This window comes from Anser anser (genome assembly GCF_964211835.1).
Source record: "Anser anser genome assembly, chromosome: 4".
NCBI classification, from domain to species: Eukaryota; Metazoa; Chordata; class Aves; order Anseriformes; family Anatidae; genus Anser; species Anser anser.
Window position 1 is genome coordinate 54,133,453 of NC_139724.1, and position 15,134 is coordinate 54,148,586.

At 40.1% G+C, this 15,134-nt stretch overlaps 1 protein-coding gene across 22 annotated transcripts in view; it reads left to right on the forward strand.

Annotated features, from left to right (window-relative positions):
- APBB2 (amyloid beta precursor protein binding family B member 2) overlaps positions 1 to 15,134 on the forward strand; it is a 171,255-nt gene that overhangs the window by 104,469 nt on the left and 51,652 nt on the right. For 12 of the 22 annotated variants that reach the window (XM_083833255.1, XM_083833248.1, XM_083833240.1 and 9 more), the window contains 4 exons: positions 4,862 to 5,070; positions 9,558 to 9,620; positions 10,028 to 10,113; positions 10,238 to 10,298. In XM_083833255.1, the coding sequence (XP_083689381.1) occupies positions 4,862 to 5,070; positions 9,558 to 9,620; positions 10,028 to 10,113; positions 10,238 to 10,298 (419 nt within the window). The remainder of the gene's footprint in view (positions 1 to 4,861; positions 5,071 to 9,557; positions 9,621 to 10,027; positions 10,114 to 10,237; positions 10,299 to 15,134) is intronic. The other 10 variants (XM_083833250.1, XM_083833246.1, XM_083833251.1 and 7 more) reach the window with 3 other exon arrangements.

Below are 15,134 nucleotides of genomic sequence, written 5' to 3' on the forward strand. Positions count from 1 at the left end.
GGCGTACTGTTTGCATCTGTTGTGGTGCCACCGATAAGACCCGCGCTCGGTGAGTGCTCCCCTGGCCTCGCGTGGGGTGACTGCTGCGAGGGAATGGTCGCGTCTGCGGCACTGCCAAAGGAGGGAGAAGCAAATGGCCTCCATTTACTGCACAAGTTTGTCTGCTCTGAAGGATCTTGCTGAATGGTAATCGAACGAGGGCTGAAGAGTGATTCGTAATGGCAGCGATTTGATTAATATTCTTTTTCCCCTGAAACAGCAATGAAATAAATGCTAAAAGTACTACTGTGGCAAAAGAACCTCCTCACCAATTACATATACTCGTCAGGAAAATGTATTCTTTGTTACCATCTCTTTTCAGTATCATAACACTGTTTTCCTAGATCAGCACCTGATAAATTATTAAATTAAATTATATTAATAAAATAGTTTTAATTTGATATAAAAATGTAATTACTAAATTTTCTAATTGCTGTGCCGGACTTAATGCCTGAACTGTAGCTACAGCATGGAATTTATTAGTGCTCTCTGTCAGGTAACTGGCAGAGGCCGACATTTGGAAAAGGGAGTTACAAGCAGCAGCATAGTACACTATATGGGCTTTATTGTATCTTCAGAATGCAAAATGTGTTCACAAAGCTCTCCTAGCCAGAATTACCAGCTAAATGTATTTGTCTTTATGGAGGTTTCAAAGATCTGCTGCCTTGTGTGAACCTGCGTGGCTTAGGTAAAGATAGAGCTCGTTCTTTTGTGCAGTTGTGCAATGGTTGCTTCTCAAAGCTGTCTTCCACTGATCGGAATTTGAATCTTTCTTGCTGTAGAGAGACAAGCTATAGAGGTAATGTGAAGCCAGGTTTCTTAAACTCAATAAAACTCAATATTTTTTTATTTTCCTTTATATTTTGTCGATATTTTCCTGCAGTTCAGCTACAGTGGCTTTCCCTTATGCTGTTTCAGAATGGTTTTTCTTACTCCTGTTGCTTTATGCATTTCATGCAAGAAGCCTCTTCCAGTATAGCCTTTTAGGAGATCCTGGCTTTCTGTAATATGCATGGAAAATAAACCAACCGTGGTACAAAAGGACACACGTTTTCTTGAATTGTCTTCTAATTTTGTTTTATAAGCCATGCTTTTCATATTATCAGAACAACAACAATTTCCAAAAACGGAGGCTTTATGAGCACACGTAGTCCTGTTTCTTTGAGCATATCTGTGCTTTTTGTTTCTCCCTGTGATGGGAGTGCTTCTGTTTTACAGAAAATTTTCAGTTATTAGTTTCACAAAAAGTCTTTCTAGAGGGAGTGTGTTGACCTTTTCTGGCCTTACATCCGCCTTTTGGAAGGCACGATTGTACCATGTGTCATCAGGATATAAGAGTTCGTATCAGCAGTCTACAGTTATTGGTATATGGAGTCAAAGCCAGAACCTTTCATCAGCAAATCAGTGCAGAGACCAGAAGGAACTGTTCCCGTGTAATATTTTAAGCTCCAAAACCTTGGAGGCGCAAAAGGTATTCTCAGTTTCGGATGAAGTTCTGGGTGTTTGGTTATATTTTCTCTTGGTTTTGTTACATGCAAGTTGCCTGATGCCAAGTGAACAGAATTGGCTTGAATAGATACAGATACCTGCTTCCTTTCTCCCTTGTCTTGTGGCTGGCACTTTCCCTTTTACAAGAAAATTGGGACTGAAAGGACCGTTGGGTGTAGGAGGGTATCAGTGTGGTGCCTTCATGTTTCCTGTGCCCCTGGTAAGGAACCATTTTTACAGCGGCCCGTGCAAGAAATAGTAGACTTTCTGACTCAAAGTCATGCTATTTAACGAGGTCTTTGGGATTCAGCGCAAAAATATTTTACTACCTAAAATTCCATATTGAAGTAAACAACATGTGTTGGTGTCCTGTAGTAGGTCTCTGGTGCCACAGTGCGTCCCCCTGCCCTGTCAGATTGTGCTTGTATGTTGACTCTTACTTCCAGCTCTCATGTGCTGTATCTCTTGCAATGGTTCATTGCCTTTGACTTGCACGATGAATGCTTTCATCTCCGAGAGCAATCACTGAACTAGGCAGGTTTTCTAGTTCGTGCTGGTAGTAACTCGTAGTTCGTGAAAAGGTTAGCCCTGTCAGGCCGCCTGCCCCGAGTGTGTTCACAAACAGGCTGTAGGTGGAGGGCGCACTGAGGTTTTCCAAGGAGGTTTGCACAGCTTTTGTTCCCTTAACTGACTGGTTTGGCAAATAGTGGTTCGGTGTGAACACACGGGGTCTGGCTTCGTCCTGTTCAGCCGTGTTCATCGCGTGGTCCGAGCCCAGTACCTCTGTGCGAGGAGTACCCAGAGACGAGCAACGAGTGTCTCACCCACAGACATCCATCGTGGTTTCATGTGGGAAATACAGCTCTTTGAATGCCCTGGGCTGTATTGGTTGGAAGAATTTTGTTTAGGTCTGTCTGGTACTGTTATTACAATAAGTAAGTTGATTGTTTCCTCTGCATCTTGGGTTGATTGGTTTGAAAGAAATAATTTAATGCAGCCATAGCATACACTTTGCTAACTGTATGTGTAAATACATGTGTACACGGTTATATCTGTATAACAGGGACAGAAGCAGTGTCTACCTCAAAGCGAAGAGAAGGCATTTCGTGTCATGGCAATGTTGGAGTATGATTGTTTAATACCATAAACTGTATGAACCTGAACTAATCTGAAATTCTCCTCTCTGTATAACAAAGGCTTATTATTTTCCTGTTCCAGCATGCACTGAAAGGCCCAATACGTATGTTTTGTGAACACTGGCGTTATTGTGATATTTCGGAATTCCATGGACCAGTTATTTAAATTTACCCATGTGTATACAGACTTGCAGATGTCACCACACAAACTTTGGTGTGATATTTAGACATTCAGTATTTGTACCTGGCAGTTTTTGCCTGATTTGGTCAAATTACTGAAAGTGTTTTGCTTTTATTTTATTTTTGTACGGTCGGGAAAAGTGCAGGTAAGCTGTTCGACTGGAAAAATAAAACGTGCAAGACTGAAGGTGAATGGGGCTTTAGAGCACATAAGACCTTGGAGTCAGGAACTACGTGGGTGAATGCAGTAGAGACTATAGAGGGGGGCATATAGAAGTGGGTGTTCACTATACTTGGGAGTTTTTGGAGTTGATTATTTGAATGTCACTGTTTTCAGATATTGGGCCATGAATTGTGGTCTGTGAGGCTCGTTACTGAATTTAAGTGTAATGATGCTGTCATGTTTCTTCTCTGTAGAGCTTTATAAGGTTAGTCTTGAAGTTGTAAATCAGTAACTTAAGAACTGTAAGTAGCTTTGTGGGAGAAATAACCTGGGTTGTGTCACAAAGTGTAAGAGTCAGAGCAGGTTATCATGCTGTTTGTGTGTGTGCAAGTGCATAAACATGGATAGCAGAAATGAGAGGGATTCAGAAATGGGCAACAGAAGTGCTAAAGCACTTAAGAGACTTGAGGTCAGACTAACAAGAAACTTTTAATTCAAAAAAGACATGAAAGAGATATAAAACAGTATAAATCAGGATATTAAGGTGTTCTGTTTTCTTTTCCTGTTGGCTCTTTTTTCACAGTAAATGCAAGAAAACATTCTGTAAAATGTGTTGTCCGTTAGTTTTAAATTATTGACCTCCCATTAGCTTCCATAAATTTAATAGGAGTCAAAATAATGGAACGTTTCTCCTATCAGCTTCAGAACAATTTCCTAAACAAATTCCAGTGCTTCTGACGGGGTGGACTTCTTCCCCGGTCAGGTTATTCATCTGCCCTCCACTCTGGGTGTTTTGAGGACTGTCTTTGAAAGTTGGAAAAGTTGCTGGAGTAGATGAGCCACTGCTCCTTGGTACGGTGCTTTTTTTCCTTTCCTTTTTTTTTTTCTTTCTCTTCTCTCACTAGCTCAGTTCATAGTGCCAGTATCAGTCCTTGTCATGTCTGCTCAAGTGCTGGTGAAATGTCCAGGAGGGTACTTGTCTTTCCCTGCAGCTTGGCAGTTCTTGGAGTACAGCATAGCAGCTGGTTGATAGCACTAAACGTAAGGACACCTCCAAAGCAGTTTAGATGCGAGGTTTAGAAGAGCACCGGCTCCCTTCCCAGCCTCTGAAAAGCACATATCCCTCAGAAGACAGTTGTCCCTGTGGTGTGCACACAGGTGATGCCCCTGCCTTTCTAAAGAGCACCATGTTTCCACTGGTGACATCTCTTATATGCATCTATAATCCCATATTAGTCTGGGAATGTCTCAGATCATGATATGAATTGCTGGCCCGTCCTTAAATTAATAGGAGATTTGCCAGAAGAGCCAGCATATCATCCCTGCGTTAGCACTGTTGGTGAGTTTTGTTTTTTTCCTACCCCACTATAAAAGCAATTCAGAACAGTATGTTTGTGACAGTCATGGTCATGTATAAAATGATCAGTCTGTTCTTTTATTCACATGGTTTTGAGCAAGCAGTCTCTTGGATGTTGCCAGTAAAGCCAGTGCAGGTTGTCCAATTGTTTTATTGTTTTATTTGTTTGTTATTTTGTTGGTGAAGCTAAACCTTATTAGAAGAACTAGTTTATCTGATGGCATTAGGTAACCCCCATATTGGAATAGCTCTTTGGTAAGATTTCCCTCTCTTCGTAGGCTAATTGAAGCCATGCAGGCTTTGTCACCATATTGTGAGACTCAATTATTCAGTGAGTTTTTCTGGTATTCATTTTCACAAGAGCAGTACATCAGCAGGACCTGCTGTGCATTGTTTGCATCACGGGGAATGTCCATGAAAAAACTGCTCATATCTTCATAACATTGATTCATTTTCTTTTTTCTTTTTTTTTTTTTCATTTTCTTTCTCTGTTCCCAGCAGATATATGGAGTGATCAATCATTTCAGACAGACCCCGACTTACCACCTGGCTGGAAAAAGATCAATGACATTGCTGGGATCTACTACTGGCACATACCAACAGGAACAACTCAATGGCAACGTCCGGTGTCCATTCCAACAGATCTCCAGGGCTCACGGAAAGGATCACTTGGTTCCATTACTCCATCCCCTACTCCAGAAACTGAGGTAACACACTGTCCTGCTATGTGCTACATACTACAAAAAGTTACGTCAATTTTTTTTGAAGTTGCAGGTTGTTACCTAAAGTGAACTTTAGAATATGGGGCCTAATATTATCCCAAAGCATAGCTATTTGTTGATATGTGATATATCGATGTATATTTTGTACTAGCTGTGCCTCATGAAGCATCCTAAACCTTGAATGTGTAGGATGAAATCAGACACCTCACATAAATTACCTAGTATGTGATTGATGTGAAATGATAGTAGTTCTCTAGCATGTGCTGAAGCATTACTCCATTATATGGGTACAGGATACGTAAAATTTCTGCATGTTATAGCAGTCTTTTTTTGCTAGACTCTTTGTAATTATATCTTCTTTCTGTTTCACGTGGTAGGAGTAGCACACAAAGATACCTGAGTCATCATTTGAGGCACCGGTTCCTTTACAGGGTAGTTTCTATTAACTAAACGTCAAATATTCTCAAGTATAAGCCTCTTAACATCCCATGAGTACAAAATATCTGCACAAGTGGATCACTGTGTTGCAGTCGGTCTTTAATTAAAAACAGAAAGAAACATGCTCTTCTCTTCCACATGGGCTGAAAGAGCAATAGATGATACAGCCTCTTAAAATAATCCTTGTAGGCACAATCCAGAAGGTTGATTGATGTCATATATGTAGAAATATAAAATAAATCCTCAGAAAGAAGAGTATGCTTCAAAAAGTGCTATCACTTTAGTTTTAGAAGTTGGGAAGATTTTTGTGGACTGGAGTACTAACACTATCAAATTATTTTGAAATGTAATTTTTTTTTGTACTAACCTTTCAGAAGAATGTGCACAGTTTTTACAGAATCAATGGAAGTCTTTGTACTAGCTTTGGTTTTTGGATCAGGCAATCCTTGATTTTTATTTATTTTTTAAATGTATTTAGATATGACATTTCTTCTGTTCTTGATTTTGTTGATACATGAACCAAAAGAACTTAAATGAAAGCTGAGAGCAGTTAAGGACATCCAAGTATGTATTACAGTCTTGACCCTTATCCCAGATAGGCTTAAACATGTACGTTCTTGTTCTTTATTTCAGAAGGAATGCTCCCACATGTTCATAAATGTTAGTCATAAGGTTACAAACCTAACCACAACATTTCAGTTACAGTTCACAGTCGAGCTCCTGTGGAATGCACTGTGCACCAAACACATTGGAAATTATTTCTGAGAGGTTCATGGAGAAAGACAGCAATTTGCATCAGTCATGTAGAGAACATGAAAAATACCCAGAAATGCTGAATGTAGAGTGCTGCACATTCTTCCAGTATAAATTCCTGGAATGTTTAAGTGAGGGATATAACTTCACCATTAAGTATTTCTTGTACTGTAGGATATGGACAACAGGGCTTCAATTTGTAAGTTAGAGATGTCTTTCAAGAGCCCCCAGAAATCAGTTTGGTTGGCAAAACTGCAGAGGGAGAATGCGTATATTCGTTTGAAGTATTTTTCTACCCCTGTTTAAAATGCCTTTACACTGAAAACGTCAGACCTGCTGGTAATGTGGCAGGTATACCTTTAACCTTTTATCATTTTGTTTGCTTTAAAAAGAGAATCGTTCGTCATTATAAATAATGATAATTCTCAGCATTACCATCAAGAGTATGAAGCGTAGGAATTGTAACAACACGGATTTTAATACAGTGCAGATGTATAAAATAATACATTTGAGGAGTTATTCTAAAACGCGGTATATGTGAGTACACAGTAGGCTCATTTAGGTTTTGATGTGAAAGTGCTAATGCAGTGAAGAATTTGATTCAGCCGCACTGTATGCATGTGCAGATCTTTGGCAGCATCAAGACCATACACTGCAGTTTAAAAGATGATGCAGAAAATAAGCAAGTCTCTAATATTTATATTAATATGATAATATCATATGGTTATCTAAATTGTAGGTACAGGCCAAAGCATTTGTTTCTCGAGGGTTTTGCATTTGTTTATAAGCTTCTAACATACCATTATTTAAATAATACTGATTTATTTTTTTTTTGACTTAGACATTACCTAAGATAACATTGCCCTAAAATACCAGCAGACTGATAGGATTAATCTGGTAATTTGTGGTCTGGCCAACCTGACACGTCACAAAAGATGTGGATTTTGATCTAGGATAGGGGCTCCCAAGAATCTATATCCTGGTGCTGCCACTGGCAGCAGCAGCTGTGGTGGACGGGTTCCAGCTCGAAGTTGGAGCACGCGGGAGCTGTGATCTGCTGGTTCCCACAGAGCTGTTGGAAGCCTGTGCTCTGAGCTTGTCTGCTTTGGAAGGGCTCTTTTAGCTCGTTCCCATGTGCTGGAATTTGTGTTGCTTTCTTCTGAAAAGGTTGGGGAAACTGAGGTTTTAGAGGGATGGAAGTCTATAATCTAGGATTGAAGCATGGGTAGCATTTCTTACCTGTCCCAGTAGGCTTCCATGAGTCCCTAAAAGTCTTTTTATCCTTTTCACATTTTTCTGTGAAGCATCACGTGCTAGACCTGAGATGAGTTTATTTGGGCTATTTCAGCTTTTGGGTTTGTCAAATAAACATTTAGAAACACTTTCTTTTTTCTTTTTCCCAGACTAATGTTATTTTCACCTTTTTCTTGTTCCTTCTTTTTATTTTATTATTTTTATTTTGAACTTTGTGCCCCTGTCTCTCAAATGATGGGACATACAGAAGCTTTGCTTCATTTGGTAGAAGGTGGCTTACAGCTGAGGGTGGTCAACAAAGATAAAGTCAGTTTTATTCCACACCTTCTTATGGGTATTTAGCACAGAGAATCAGAAAAAATGAGTAGGGAGAAATGATGCCATAATGTGTACAAATGGCAAAGAGGTTTTAAAAAGGAAAAAAACAAAAATGTCTTACTTTTGCACGGGCTGCAAAACAATTTTTCTTTACAAGACAATCAGTAAATTTCAATCCAAACCAAGTACGGGTTAAGCATTATGCAAAATTTCTGCATATTTAAGAGAAATGCTAATAAATGTTAAATATGGATAACCTGGAGCATTCCCTCCCTTCCTCTGCCTTAAAAGCAGAAAAATGTATTTTGGTTTTGGACAGCTGGTTAAAGTTGCTTTAGTTTTAATTGGCTCTTTTCTCCTCTGTGTCGCTGGATGACTTCTTTTGTAAATCCTCGTCTTCTGTGCATTCCCTTCCCAAGGTTAGAGGAGATTTTTCTGCCTGTTCCCCATCTCCTGTGCAGAGTCACGGGCCTTAATTTCCAGTAAGAGCTTCTTTGAGGTCCCAGCCCAATTTGGTGACAGTAGTCAGTCTTCTTAAAGTATGACTCGTCCCAGGCCTGCATCACCTCTAGAAGCTCTTCTGTAGGTAACATAGCTACTAGCAGCTAATAACTAAAAACGAGGGGCTTGGTAGGAAAAGCTAACAACGGCTAAGTAATTCAGAGGTGTGGTTGGGCAGAGTTACTGGTGGGAGTTGTTTTTCTCAAATAATTGCTCCGGGGGGATATCCTGAGAACTGTTCTGAGGTGAGAGGCTCAGAGCTGGGCAGCCTGGGAGGGCTCATCTTGAGAGGGCTGTCAGCTACAGCACTGACTGCCCGAGGATTTGGGGCGCTATGAAGAGGGGCGTCTCAGCACCCGAATCTCCTGTCCCACCTGGCTCTTGCTCAGGACTCGGGGGTCCCTGTCCCCATGGGGAAGCAGAGGGACAGCTCCACCATCAGCTGCTCCTCCCAGGCTTTGCAGAGGGCAAACCTCAGGTTGCTGTACTGCTAAACCCGCTCCTCTGTCTTGACTGCACCAGTGAAGGCCTCCAAAAACTTAAAGAATATTGAATAGAAAATGAGAGGGTTTGGTTTTTTGTTTATTTGGTTGGTTTATTATTTGTTCTGTTTTTGTTTTTAAAGGCTGGTAGACTTTACAAAACTACTTCTTCAGCCAGAAATCCCTCTGTACTCCTTACTAATCCTCCTTCCCTTCACTGTCCATTTCTTGTGCTTTTTCTCTAGAAAGTATTTGATCTTTACCTTGTATGTACCTTATCCTTGTATATATCGTTGTGTTTCAGTATACCTAGTTCCAGTAGTGTTAGTCTTCTAACAAATGTGCCAATCAAATGGAAATCCTAATGTTTCCCCTTAATTGCTGTTTATCAAAGGCTGTGGCAGCTGTGGCCAACATTCATATTCAGATTCATTTTGCTTGCTTTTAAGATCATAGTTAAAGAGTAATTTCATTGTCCGTTCCTAATTTATATTAACTTCCCTTGTTTCAATCATTTGTTTTGGTAAGTAACTGTTAGAGGCATGTCTTCTCTCCCCTTTCCTCCAAATGCCACGATACAGTAATTAGCTGAAGTTTGAGGTGATCTGTTCCCTAACCCATCCTGTAAATATCAATGCTAACAACGGTGTCTTGTGTTTTTTTTCTTTTTCTTTTTTCTTTTTTTTATCAATGTGCTTCTTCCTGTGTGAATAATTATGTGTCTAGAAACAGCCATGGAGTGATTTTGCTGTACTGAATGGGGGAAAGATTAATAGTGACATTTGGAAGGCAAGTATATTGTCAGATTTTAGAACCTTTAATACTATTACCCTTGTTTTTTGCATGGCAGTGGCTGTTTTTTTCCCCTTTTATTTTTCCATGAATGTCATTCATAACCTAGGCTGAAGTGAATGGGGGTACTGCTAGGGACGTCTAGCTCACAAACATGCTGCTTTTTCTGATCTTTCCACTTGGAATGGATTCAGTCTAAACTTGCAGGGCAACTGCCATGAAGTAATGAATAAGATGCCTGCACTGAATGAAATGCAGCTTGAGACTATGTATGCATGCCTCTTTTCAACTTCAGCCAGAAATACTATCGCTTCTTTGCAGGGAGGATTTAATTTCCCTTTGAAATAAGAACTAACGTGGTGGTGTCTTTAATACTATACTGACAATGCTACCTTTATCTCTAGGATCTGCATGCAGCCACTGTGAACCCAGACCCAAGTCTGAAAGAGTTTGAAGGAGCAACGTTGCGCTATGCCTCCTTGAAGCTCAGGTACAGTGACTACAGAAGCCTCTGGAATGACCAGATCCATCTCGTGCTTTGCTGTAATTCTTTTTTTGTGTGTGTGTGTGATTTTAAGGTTGATTTTTTTGTTTATTTTTTTTTTCTGTAACAGAAATGCTCCTCAATCTGATGATGATGATTCCTGTAGCATCAACAGTGATCCAGAAGCCAAGGTCTGTAACAAGATACACAAAATGGCATAATGATTAAAAATTTGCAATTGTGAACACAACTTGGCACGCTGCAGAATGTCTCCTTGGTTGCGAAGTTAAATACACTCCTCCTTTTGGCACAATGTAGATTGACCATTCAAGACTTGTTCCATCAAAGAAGTTTGCAGATTTGCTTCATTCAGTTTGGCCAGGAAAGTGTGACAGTGTTACAGCTGAAGATTCTACTGTCCAGAAGTAAGAAATGACCCCTTGCACAACCAAGCAAGTCTTCTGTCCTAAATATGAGAGGGATCTGTAGTTTGTCATGGCTGGATAGCTTCCTGGGGCTTTCTGTGACAGCGTTTGTTCTGTATTCTAAAGTCGGTCCCCTTTTTAAATACTCTTGTTCGTGTGGCTTCTGGAATTCTCAGCTAGTAACAGGGAATTTGCTTTTTTAGAACAAGGAACTTTGTATTTTAGAGAACAGAGAATGCAATTTAGTTTGAGGATAAAATTTGTAAAGAAAAATGAGACTACTATGTGAGCAAGTACCATAACTGAATCAGGGCCTTTACTGATGTAAACTAAACTTTTTGAGGGGAAAGAAGTAGCAGAAGGTTTTGAATGCTTGCATACACATCTCCAGATTTGTCTTGTTGACAGTTTTGCCATGTGCTTGCATCCATTTTTAAGGATGTATGTGAAATGCTATAATTGGAAATCCAAGTAATTTCAATAAGTGTTTTGGCTGTGCCATGTAACTGCAGTGACTGACAGGAGCAGAAGCTACTTATATGCAGAAAGACAGTATGCAACAGATTTAATAATTATAATAGCATTAATGATATATTTTAGGAGAGAAAACAGATTGATCAGGGTACTTAAATGTCTTTGTCATCTTGATTATTTGGCTTGTGATGTTTAAATCAGATGTAAATAAGCGTGCTCCGCTCGGCAGGCTGGCAGTTAAAAAGCAAGGTTTCAGCTGTGCTCCTTACAATGACAGGCACAGTAATGGAGTGGGGGAGTGATGAGCGTTAGGTACCGGTCCTCAGAACCAGAAAGCTATCCCTTCAAAGATAAGTCTTAGGGTGTGGAAAGCATTGCAGGGAGGCAGTATTTTGATAAGGCTGATTCTTTACCAGGTGGTTTGTGCAGGGTAGGATTAGGGAGCCCTCCTGCACGGGGAACTGTGGCAGTGCTTGTGTGGACAAGGAATACTCGTGTCAGCATCTCCCTTCCTCTCTGGCTAGATCTTTAACTCCAAGCTTTATGGAAGCGATACCCATCTGGTATCTGTGAAATGGGTTGAAGCCAAAAGCTTGTCTGTATCAGCTGTTTTTGTTTCTCCTGTTTAGGCCAAACCATGCTGATGACACTTAAATGAGTAATAGCTGAACGCTGAAACGTTCACAGGAGAAGTGACTGAGAGGAGCAAGGCAAGAAATAGAGGAGGAATTACACATGTACTTTATGTTTTTCTAAATCTCTTGACTCAAAGGACTACCTGTCACTGCCCGATGGGGCTGTTGTGTAGCAGTGACAACGTGTGGCTCTGCCAGTGGGGGTCAGCAGCTTGGGCCTTGCTCGGCAGCACCAGAGGCTGAGTAGAGCTTGCAGCTGCAGACAAGGAGCTGCTGCACAGCTGTCCTTTGCAGGGACGGGAGATGGTCAGGAAACAACAGGAAGATCCCATTACCTGTGGGATCTTCAATGCCGACACGGGTGGTAAGGGTGTGTGGTAGGTGAATTGCTTGCCTAGCCCATTGTACCCAAAATATTGTGAGTAAAAAGTGTGATGAGATTTGAAACTGATGACCTGACACTTGTATAAATCAGAATTTTAACCTCTCCTCTGCCACATGACTTGCCTGAACTGTATTTGTTTGAAGCCTGCTTTTGTGTGGCAGCAAGCACAGATTTTTTTCTTTCTTTACAGCCTAGAAGGAAGCTTTTTTTTAACTCATTAAACTCTCTATTGGAAGAATTTGTTAAAAGAAACCTTGTTAGAGATATTTTGGAGATTTTAAACCTGTTCATGGTAATGGCCGGTACATTTAAAAAAATAAATTCCCTCTGTGGCACGGAGTAAAGCTATCTTTCAGCAAAGGGAACTGTGCCACCTTGTGGAAAGCTCAAGTAGTTACCTTCCCCAGAGCCTGTAAAGATTGTAGCACTGCAAAAATGTCAGTGTTGCGAAGTGTGTCATAGAATTCGCATATTTTCTGTAAAAAAAAGTGATTTACACAGCAATGCAGTCAGGCATTCAAAATTGTGAATAAACAAGCATTTCCCCATATATCCTGTGTTCAAGGTGCAGTTCTCAGCTTCAGATCCTTGGCATTTGGTGCAGGTTGTCTGCACAAGAGCATAAAAGAGAAGGGGAAGGGGGAGGAAGGGGAGGATGATTACATCCAGTTTCTCAATTTCAGTGATTTATTTTGGTAGGAATTTCTTGAAGAGATGGCTCATTGCGCTTGACAGGGATACTAATTCTGCATGTGAAACATGCACAACTGGAAATGAATTTTGAATTGGTACTTCCCAAGAGACAGATCGTAACCTTCCTAGTTAATTTATAGAGAAACCTGTGCCTTCCTAATTGAGTTTCAAGGGAGGTAAAAAGATACTTCTACCAGTCCTGGACTGTAAACTTCTCTGGCCTGTCTCTTTTTACAGTGTTGTAAAATATGATGGCTGTGTGTAAAAGAGTAGAAAGATGCTAAATTTTTTCCTTGTGGCTGCGCAAAGAAACTGAACCTCACGGGAAATCTGTCTCCATCCCCAGGGACGGGCTTGAAAGATGGAAGAGCAGTGGGACTCGATTTCTCTGAAATCCAAACAGAATTGGCCTGACGTTTGGACTTGCTATTATTTTTTCCATTTAAGTGTGGTTTTCTGCTTAGGCTTAATGTAGTCTTTCTGTATGGATTTTCGAATTCCCGGTCTACATTAGCTTGTTCAGCAGGGCTCTGCTCTCCAGCTTTGCCATTTTAGACTAGCTATGTATCGATATCTAAGAAATGGAAGAAGTGTTTATACCTGCTGAAGTACTAGGTGATTGCTCCAAAAGTCTGTTTTCCAATATAGACATCAGTAAATGCTCAGGATCTCAAAAGGAAGAGGAGATCATTTCTAAGTTGGGCAGAGGCAGGAGATGCTGATGCCAAGTAGTTCAGTGTAATGACTTACCTGCAGGAGAATGAAAATTCAGTTTGAGACACAGAAAATGAGTTGATGGTGATCTCCTGTGTGTTACCTGAGCATTAAGGATTATACAATAGGGCCTTTTGGAGTGGTGCGAGGGATGTTTCTGACAAGGTGGCTTGTCAGGCCACTTGTGGCTGTCCTGAAAGTGACCTGTAAATAGTACTATTGAAATATTTTTTACAAAATACTAAGTGGCCCCCAAAGAATTACTCTCCATCTCTGTGCTGCTTCTCTTGCTGTGGAGGTAGGTACATGTGGTTTGCAGATACCCTGTTTTTGCTTGCTTCTCATCTTCTCCAGAAGCAAATATTCTGGCTAGACACAGGACTTCTAGCAATCAGCCTGTCTCCTTAACGATGGAGATGAGTTTGATTTCTTGTGCAAGTGAATACTTAACCAGAGAGCAGTAGTTTCTGTCAAGTAATTACAAGAAAGGATGATCTTTCCACGTTAAAGTCTATAATTCTCTCTCAAATTCAGAGTAGCTTCTAAAATTGTTGGTATAAACAGGGAGCATTCAGTGCTTTTCCAGTAATTTCACAGTCCTGTATATAAACTTCTTATGAGCATATGAAACTCTACAAAAAGCTTTGATTTAGTCCATCTCAACTAAAATCTGAGGTTGCCATCTTCTTGTAAGACGAGTGCCTGTTTCCCTGACTTTTGTAGCAGCTCTGTGTTTTCTGCCTTTAATTTTTACTACAGCTGAACCGGTTTGTTACTTTGCATGGATTTTTTTCCAATACCTTGTAGAGGAGATCTAAAATAGCCATCCTCCCTACTGGACAATTCTTGATATGCAATTCCATTTACATTTTCAGCTTCTGCCTGTAATCCCTTTCGTTGCAACTTAAGCCATAATTATAGGCAATATTTATAAGTGATCGTCAGATGAGGGAACGGAAGAAAAGTTCTCAATTTCAATATCACTTGGGGGGGGAGCCTTGTTTTTTCAAGTAATCTTGCTAGGAGCTGAAGTTTTCTTGTGAACAGCAGAAATTTGTATTGGGGGGTTAGCCCAAAGAGTATGTACAAAGATCTTTCAACACTAAACGACAGCCAATAGAACACCTAAGGACATCTTTGAAAAGGCTGGAAAGGCTGTTGCTTTTTTTGTCGTTGTTGTTTTTGATGAAATAACATAAAAATGGTTGCTCAAAATGCAGGAAAAAAGATTATATTCAGTGCTCATGGATCTTCCTTAAATGATACTTGGGAATGTTTTAAATCAGAAGAACTAGAATAAGAGTTAAGTACTTCCAAAAATGTGTTTCCTTTTGGTATTGGCTTATTTTAGACTTCCAGAGGGAAGAATGGTAATTCAGAAATAAAGTCTTAATAAATACTACTAATATCTACTGTGTCACTAGGGGATGTTATAAGTGATAATGTTATGATGTGGTATGCGTCATAATATGGATTTCCATCTATGGGATATTTTCTTCCACCTTGTCCTTAAGTGGGGTCTTAGTTATAACCAAACACAAAGATTAGCCCAAGAAAGAGGAAGACAGTGTTTTACCCACATCTCAGCGACTGACTTTGTAGTGGTACACATAGCTACAATATGCTTATTATAATATATGTATAATATAACTATCTGGGATAATATAGTTTAATTTCTTGAACCCTTCAAGGCTGAGATTT